At 40.6% G+C, this 9,177-nt stretch overlaps 1 protein-coding gene across 1 annotated transcript; it reads right to left on the bottom strand.

Annotated features, from left to right (window-relative positions):
• On the bottom strand, positions 1-848 carry LOC120258724. Its single transcript, XM_039266165.1, has 4 exons — positions 664-848; positions 430-508; positions 214-318; positions 1-120 (listed from the first exon to the last, which is right to left on the bottom strand). Exons 1-4 carry the CDS (start codon positions 846-848, stop codon positions 1-3), a joined length of 489 nt encoding a protein of 162 aa, XP_039122099.1.
• Between the last annotated feature and the right edge of the window lie 8,329 nt (positions 849-9,177).

The following is a 9,177-nucleotide window of genomic DNA, read 5'->3' as shown; positions in this document are numbered from 1 at the left end:
TCACATGAGTTCAAAAGGTTTGTTCCAGTCCGGTAAAGTTAGAATTAGTGCTTGCACTAGGTTCTCCTTCAACAAATTAAACGCCATCAGGTAGTCATTCCCAAAATTGAAAGAAGAATCCTTTTCAAGAAGTTTGGTCAACGGTTACGTAATCTTTGAAAAATCCTTGATGAACCTTCTATAAAAAGCTGCATGTCCCAGAAAATTACGAACCCCTTTTACATTTATAGGTGGAGGAAGCTTCTCTATGACTTCAATCTTCGCCTTATCGACCTTCATGCCTACTCGGGAAATCTTATGTCTGAGAACAATGCTATCCTGAACCATAAAATGACATTTTTCCCAATTAAGAACAAGATTTGTCTCTTCACATCTCACTAGCACTCTTTCCAAATTATTTAAACACATGTCAAAGGAGTCTACAAATACCGAAAAGTCATCCATAAACACCTCCATTGTGTCTTTTAGAAGATCGTCAAAAATGGCAGCATGCAACGCTAAAATGTTGCTAATGTGTTACACAACCCAAAAGGCATTCTTCTATAAGCAAAAGTACCATAAGGACAAGTGAATGTTGTCTTTTCTTGATCCTTTAGAGCTATTGGAATTTGGAAGTACCCTGACATACCATCAAGGAATCAATAAAACTGATGCCCTGCCAACCGCTCCAACATTTGATCTATAAATGGTAATGGAAAATGGTCCTTTTGAGTAGCATCATTCAGCCCTCTGTAATCAATGCGGACATGCCAACCAGTGACTGTTCTGGTCAGAATTAGTTCATTCTTTTCATTCCTCACAACTATCATTCCCCCTTCTTCGGTACTACTTGAGTTGGGCCCATCCATTCACTATCAGAAATTGGGTAGATAATCCCTGCATCAAGTAGTTTTACCACTTCTTCTTTGACAACTTCCTTCATGTTTGGGTTCGATCTTCTTTGGGGTTGGATCACGATTTAAAATTTTTCCTCCATCAAGATTTTTATGAGTGTAAAAATGATGGATTGATGCCCTTAGATATCTGAGATCTTCCAAGCAATAGCCGATTCATGCCTTTTCAACATGCTAACAAGCTTCTCCTTCTGATATATAGAGAAACATGATGCCACATTCACCGGGAGCTTTGATTCTTCCATTAAAAAGGCATACTCCAAATGTGCCAGTAAGGTTTTAAGTTCTAATTAAAGTGGTTCCTCAATCGATGGCCATAGTCTACTCTCTTTCATTCTCTCAATTTCCTTAAAATTGTTCACCTCCTATTCAAAATCATTCTCCACCTCTTCCACTTGTGCATTTTCTTTTGAATGGTCTTCAACGCCCGTCAATTCCTCCATCCACCACTTTCTTTCCCTGATATTGACACAACGAAAGAAAAAGTTCCTATCTTTGTTCATGACTAGATGAGTCAAACTGATCAAGGACTCTCTCAAAACTTTCTTCTAGCACACTATCTAATTCACCATTCTGATCCTGAATTCCAAAAATGTAATCAACAATTGATTCTTCCACTTGATGGTGAATAGTGTAGTGCTCTTACAAAGGAAAACATGGCGTGGCTTGTACGGTAAACAGTTAAACTTTCTGCTCTATATTTTCAACCATCCCCGTGATTGTGTCGAATAATTCGGGTATGTTGATCATTTTTTTCTGCATCAAAATAAAGAAAATAATTCAGAACGATGATAGAATAAGAAGATGTGAAACAGAATGAATGATGAACGGTTAAGAAAACAAAGTGCAAAGTATCTCTAAATGCCTAATCCCCGGCAGCAGTGCTAAAAACCTAACAACACCCCTTTGACGTATGACCACATGAAGTGCAGGTTTGTCGAGTAATAAATCTCAAGTGAGTGGGGTATCATATCCATAGGGAGTAGGGAATAAAAATACCAAAATTGCTACTTAACCAAATGAAGATGAATGAGCGATTGTGTTGATGAGATGTGATGTAAATAGAAATAAAAGAAACAATAATAAAAGGCACAAGTAAGTGAGAGGAAAGGCAATAGATAGAAGTGGGGTACTCGGATAATACAACCCCTTGGACTAATGTTTCAAGTGCAAGACCTACTATTATACTTCCTAACTAATGCTTAATGAGTCATGGAAATCCTAAAGCACCGCGGTACCAAACCTAAGGTAAACCGTGACTAACTCTATACTATGTCCTTGTGAAGAAATTGCTCAGTCTCAACACCTCACACTGTGTAAAGTTGTAAGGAGTTCTAGGGATTCTAAGTGATAAACCCTATTCCTATGTGTAGATCTAACCCTTTGGTCCAGGCAAAAGACCCCTAGTCACAATTAAGGCGAGGAACTAAAGTCACTTTAACGCTTCACTCTGTTGCTCGCACAACTAAGACCTAGCGGAGTTTATCTTTTAGTTCTTCATTCTATTGTAATCGAAAAGAGCTCTAGGAATTGGAGGTAGGATAAATCACACTAGATGGGAAAGGGGATGATCCACTACCTCTCGACTCACTAACAACGCCCCTTGCGTGTTATCCGCAAGTGCACGGGTTTGTCGAGTAATAAATTCCAAGGTGAGTGGGGTATCGTATCTACATGGAATAAGGAGAAAAAATTCTTAAATTGCTACTTCACAAATCCAAGTACCCACTAGGGGGTTTAGCTCTCCATAAAGATAGTTACAATTAACAATGAAATCGAATGTAAAAACAAGTAATCCATAGAAAAACCCCCTCGGTGTTCATGTCGATGGTCTTATGGAGTAGTTGAGTCTTCTCCAAGGGTTTCCTTGTCCGGCCTAGGGCACACCTCACCCGGGATCTATCTTGATGAAACCTCCCCAATAACCTTCTTCAAGTGAATCGTGATATAGAATCCTTAAAACCACTCCCTAAGGCGTGTGAAAAAGCCTCTCGAAACCCTAGTTGACCGACCTCCCAAACGATGGAGAAAAGTGGAAGAGAAGAGATAAAAAGATCCCCAAAATCGGGCAGAATTACGGCTTAAATAGGGCTGGAATCGAGCATCCACATGCCCCTATGGATGTTTCCCAGACTGTGAGATTCCACACGCGTGGGGAATCTCCACACCGCCCATCTGGATTCTCCGAAAATCTCATTTTCGTAGGGCGTGAAACGATGGCACTGCTGATGGTTGTCGCGAACACTCCCAATTCCACTTTCTTTATCAAGGCAACATAAACAGGCACACATTTATGCCGTAGATCGCATATCTTATTCAATCAAATGCTTCATTGGCGGAGATATTGTCATCAGTGCACAAGTCGGGATATGCAAATGTGACTGCCTTTGTGCCACTCCAATCCATTGTAGTGACTTGAATTCATGAAAATTGGCACACATTCATGTATCTTGGAGTCCCAGTTATGTCTTCGCGTTTGTTCCTTCCAAGATTCTACCAAACAATGTGATTACGATCTACTTTTAGCTTCTTTTCTCAATACTTATCTTCACAACCTTATATGCATGAAAGTAACACAAATGCACAAGTATTAGCGCTAAAACCTGATAAAAGTAATGCTCATCATAAGGAAAGAACACTTCGCATTCTTATCACACAAGCACTTATCAAACTCCCCCACACTTAAGATTTTGCTTGTCCTTAAGCAAAAATCAAACATTGAAGCATAGAAGAAGGAAATAATGAAAGTGCTTGGCCTTAGGTGCACTAAAGCATGCAAGGGGAACATTCTACAAGTAAGGGAAATTTTAACACTAAATACGAAAAATCAATGCTCTAGCTAAAAACTTGAATCAAAAAGGACAACAAACCCGAAATCGTGTAAGTGTGTGTAAACTCACTCAAGTCAACCCAAATTATACTCCTCAAAGTTCTAAGTATAAGGGACTTATTTATTTACACAAAGTGATAAAAATTAAAAAGATGGTAGTAGCTTCACACATCCTCTAAGGTAGCCCTTTCCAAAGCTGCCGCTAAGGTGGCTTTCACACTTTCAAGGTGGTAGCTCTTTCTACCGGGGTGGTAGCTTTCACTCATCCTATGAGATAGCTCTTTCTCTCATTAGGGCATAATTAGTATCTGACTTATGAGAGTAGCCTCGTACTTCATAGGTGGCAGCTCTTTCCACCCAATAAGCACAACTAAACAATAAAACTATTTTGTTCTTCTTTTTCATTTTTCATTTTTTTAGCAAAATGGAACAAGAAACAAAACCAATTAGTCCCTTAAATATCGAACTTGAGTTTTCAAAAGAGTTTCATGAGAGAGTGGGGCACAAATATTTATTCGGCAAAAATGCCTATAAATTCACTTAAAAACTAGAGCATGAGAACATTCAATGTTAAAATTTCTCCTAACTCAAGAATACAAGCATTGCAACTAAGGTGAACCACCATTGCCTATGTGAGCATGTATGTCAATCAAAATTTATATAAAGGACATGTGCTGATATGAACTTCTCTCCCCCACACACACACTTAAGATGTGAACTCCCAATTCCACACTCTTTATCGAGACAATATAAATGGGCACACATTTTCACCGTAGATCACACATTTATTCAATCAAAAGCTTAATTGGTGGAGATCTTGTCATCAATGCACGAGTCGGGATATGCAAATCTGACTTCCTTTGTGCCCCTACAATCCATTGTAGTGACTTGAATTCATGAAGGTTGGCACACATTCATGTATCTTGGAGTCCCACTTGTGTCTTCGCATTTGTTCCTTCCAAGATTCCACCAAACAATGTGATTACGATCTACTTTTAACTTATTTTATCAATGCTTATCTTCACAACCTTATATGCTTAAAAGTAACACAAATACACAAGTATTAGTGCTAAAATCTGATAAAAGTAATGCTCATCATAAGGAAAGAACACTTCGCATTCTTATCACACAAGCATATCACTCCCCTCTCAACCCTCTCCAATCTAGCTATGTCGACCCTACAGTGACGTATGCCATCCACAAATATTACCAAGATGAACTCTCAACCTAGTGTCACTCTAAGGAGAAATCATTCAACAAGCATTCACGATTGAAACTCAATTAAAACATCAATTAAAGGAAAGCATAATAAAGGTCAAAAGACAATAACATCCTTGGGTTTTACAAAAATCCAAGTACCCGATTAGGGGGTTTAGCTCTCCATCGAGCAAAATACAATCAATAATGAAATCAAAAGTAAAAACAAGAGATTCATAGGAAAACCCCCTCGAGTATTCATGTCAATGGTTTTGTGGAGTAGCCTCGTCTTCTACAAAGGTCCCCTTGTCCGACGAGGGCACACCTTGCGGATCAATGCCGGCAGCTTCCCCAATACAACATTCTTCAGCCGGAGGCGATGGTTGTGAAATCTATGAGAACCACTCTAAAGACTTGCCAGCCTCTCAAAACCCTAGCCGATAGCCTCCAAAAGATAGAAAAATTAGAGAGAAGGGGTGAAAAGGATCCTAAAATCGAGATTTGAAAAGCGGTTTAAATAGTACATGTCGAGGCGTCCACGGGCTTTGTGGTTGTTCACATGGGCACGTGGAATTTCCACACACAGTGTGGATTCTGTAGAATTCGATTTTTGGCCGGTGTGAGCAGTAGTGCCACGTTAAATGACCACAGATATCTTCTTCACGATTACCCGGCAAAAATGCTCCAGAATCCATTTCTCGAGGCAACATAAGCGAGCTGCACGTTTGTGCTGTAGATCACATCAGCTTCTTGATAAGCGGGTTCATTGGTAAAGATATTTGCTATCTTTGCACAAGTTAGGATACCTAAATGTAGTATCTTACGATTGCCCTCTAACTTATTGTAATGGCTTGAATACATGGAGGTTGGCACACATTAACATATCTTATAGCCCCACTTGTGTCTTCATGTTTGTTCCTTCCAAGATTCCATCAAATGTTGCATTCACGATCTACTTTTGGCTTCTTTTCTTAAAACTTAGCTTCACAACTCTACATGTGCAAAAGAACAAAAATACACATGTATTAGTTCTTAAACCTGATAAAAGAAACTCTCATCGTAAGGAAAGAATACTTCGCATTCTTAATACACAAGCACATATCAAGGACCCATATGAGCACATAAGGAATTTCCTTGAGATTTGTAATACTTTTAAGCCATCCGCCTTCGACTCTTTACATTCACATTGCGAGGAAGGGCAAGATAGTGGCTATATTCCTTCTTTGAAAGGGTCGATGTAATGACGTGGAAGCAAAACCTCAGGAACACTTTCGCGCAAAATATTTGCATCCAGTAAAGATTACTAAGTTAAGAAATGGCATTTCTTCCTTTACACAATTTCAGTCTAAATCCTTGTATGATGCTTGGGTAAGGTATAAGGAAATCTTTGAGAAAGTCTCCATCTCATGGAATTATGGAATGGATACAAATCTAGATTTTTATAATGGGGCTGAATATATCTTCCAAGTAAATGCTCGATGTAGCCTCACGGGGATACGTTATGCAACAAGCAACCAAGTTTGGCATACGTTGATGAAGAGATGGCAAGCAATGGCTACCAATAGAGCTTGAGTGAGTCAAACTAGTCCAACTAGTTAGAAGTTTACCAAGTCGATGTCATCGCCCACATTGGTACGCTGAGGTTGAAAGCCATCATGAAGTGAGTTAGATACTGTCAATGATTGATTTCCTTAGTCAACTGGACCATCGGAGATAGTTGGGCATCCCCATGTGAGACTCTTGGCTTTGCTTATATGGGTGCTTGCTCCGGTTCGAATGGGTGGATTTTTGTTGCTGCGAGAATCTCCGATTCTAGAACAACCCAGTACGATAACACCTACGATTCGAGGGATGGAAAAACCATCACAACTTTTCATGTAACCAATCAGGACAATGGCAAGATCAACAAAATAGAACTCCTCCACCTAGCACACAATAATTAGAGCCCTCGTCCTCTTCAAATTCAATTGTAAAACTCATCGGGTTGCTTAGTCAATTCATAAAGGCTATAGAGAGTCATCTTTTCAACCATGAAGAGATGATTAGGAACACTAATGCCTGTCTGAGAATATGGAGCACCAAAGGGGCTAAAAATGTCCAAACTAATTGAGGGCTTAGGAGGTCACTTCCTAGTAACACAAAAATCAACGGAAGGAATCCCTTAAGTGTTTCATTGAGGAGTGGAAAGAAACTCCCAAATTCTTTTGAAAATGAGGTCATGGCGGTTGTGCCGAACCATCTAGCAATGTCGACCTCGAGGGCCCCAAGTGAAGGAAAGAGGCGAATCAGCAATGAAAGCAGGGCAAGGAAAAGAATGCCACCCATGTGTGTCATCCCAAAGCTACATCACGAGAAGTGAGAGACCAACAAGATGAGTAATGTAAGAAATTCCTCGACATGTTTCAAAACTGCGGGATCAATGTTCAGTCATTGTGAAGCTCTTGCACTCAAATCTTGAGATATGACTAGAATTTTTGAGAAGAAGTTTCTCATGAATGAGAGAAAATTGGAAGAATGTGTTGTTAGTAACCCTTGAGTGAGGAATGTTCCGGGTTGATCACCAACTCACTCCCAGGAGGACCGGGGGTTCATCATCCTTAGCCACAATTGTGGGTGGGTGACTAAAAGCACTTAGTAATTTGGGGCAAGCATAAATCACTCATGCCCTACTCCTTTTAAAAGCTTGGCCTTGAGGCCAAAATCCCACTATAATGGCCCTTTCTGGCGGTCGATGGGTCCATCGGAACAACCCGTGGAATCAGTGAAAATGTTTTGGTGAAGGTGGACCGGGTTGACTTTTCCGAGACCTAATCAGCTTTGATGTATATGACAAAAGTGACGTGCCGTTAATTTTGGGTAGACCATAATGGCTATATCCAGAGGCTCTTAATGATGATGTCAGGATGAGGCCGCATGGCGCTGATTTTCAATCTACGCGTAATTCCTATGAAGACACTACGATGGACGTGACGGTTCTTATTATTTTGTTGAGGGCTGGTTGATGACTTGGTTTCTAATTTTATCGACGGAGGACAAGTTCATGAAAGATGAGTTAATAGGCGCTACTTGGCGACAAGGCGGTAAGTGCTTGTGTAATAAGAATGCGACAGTGTTCTTTCTTTATGTTAAACACAGTACTTTTAGCGAGGTTTAAGCACTAATACATGTGTATTTGTGTTCTTTTACGCATGTAAGGGTTGTGAGCTAGGTGATTGAGAAAAGAAGCCAGTCGAATCCTAAACGCGTCCGTGTTGGTAGATAATGTGTTCCAACCTCCATAATTCAAGTCATTACAATGAGTTGGAGTAGCGTAAAAGACGATCGCATTTGCATATCCGACTTGTGCATTGATAAGCAAAACCTACGCTTAATGAAGCTTTTGATTGATAGAAAGCGTGTGATCTATGGTATAAACTTGTGCCCGTTCATAGATTGCCTCGGGTGAAAACTCAGCGGAATTAGAGGTGTTTTGAGTCGAGTTACCCGGTAGAGTTCTTGCGGGAAAATATGACGGCAAACAAGATTTCTAGAAAATCTACACGAGTGTGTGTGGAATGTCCCCACGTGTGTGGAAATTCCCGCGAGCTGGAAAGCCTCCCTGAGGGGCATGTGGTTCTGATTCCGACCCTCTTTTAATGCCGATCCTGACTGATTTTTGCAATCTTCTTTTACCCTCTCTCTAACTGCGTCCATCATTCGAGGCCGTCGGCTAAGGTTTAGAGAGGGCTTTTAGCGCACGATCAGTCAGAGGTTCTAACGATTTCTTTCGCACTCTACTTGGAAGAAGGTTGATGGAGGCTGATCGAAAAGCGAGATCCCGAGGTGTGCGCTGGGCGAGGCAGACCTCTTTGAGAGACTTGGCACTCAGAGACTCGTTATGACTACCGGTGGTTTTCTTATGCTACATGTGCTACATTCATTATTGATTGTATGTCATAACTCCATGGAGTAGTGATAGCTATGCTTGTGTGATATAAATGCGAAAGCATTCTTTCCCTTATGTTGAGGTACTTTCTCGGTTTTGACATTAATATGTGTGTTTATATGTTACTATGTCACGCGGTATGAGTAGCGATCTTGTAGCACCCACTGGTGAGCGACTGGCGAAAACTAGACGCAGGGGAATCCGCAGTGTGGAAATTATCCACTCGTGTGGAGGCCTCACCGCAGGCGCGTGTATCGCTGCACTTACGTGGGTTGCCGATCCGACCCTATTTAAAAGCGATTCGGCCCGATTTTGTTATTCCTCTTCTCCAT

Source organism: Dioscorea cayenensis, chromosome 4 (assembly GCF_009730915.1).
Source record: "Dioscorea cayenensis subsp. rotundata cultivar TDr96_F1 chromosome 4, TDr96_F1_v2_PseudoChromosome.rev07_lg8_w22 25.fasta, whole genome shotgun sequence".
In the NCBI taxonomy this organism is placed as follows: domain Eukaryota; kingdom Viridiplantae; phylum Streptophyta; class Magnoliopsida; order Dioscoreales; family Dioscoreaceae; genus Dioscorea; species Dioscorea cayenensis.
This window is presented reverse-complemented; position numbering and strand designations above follow the sequence as displayed.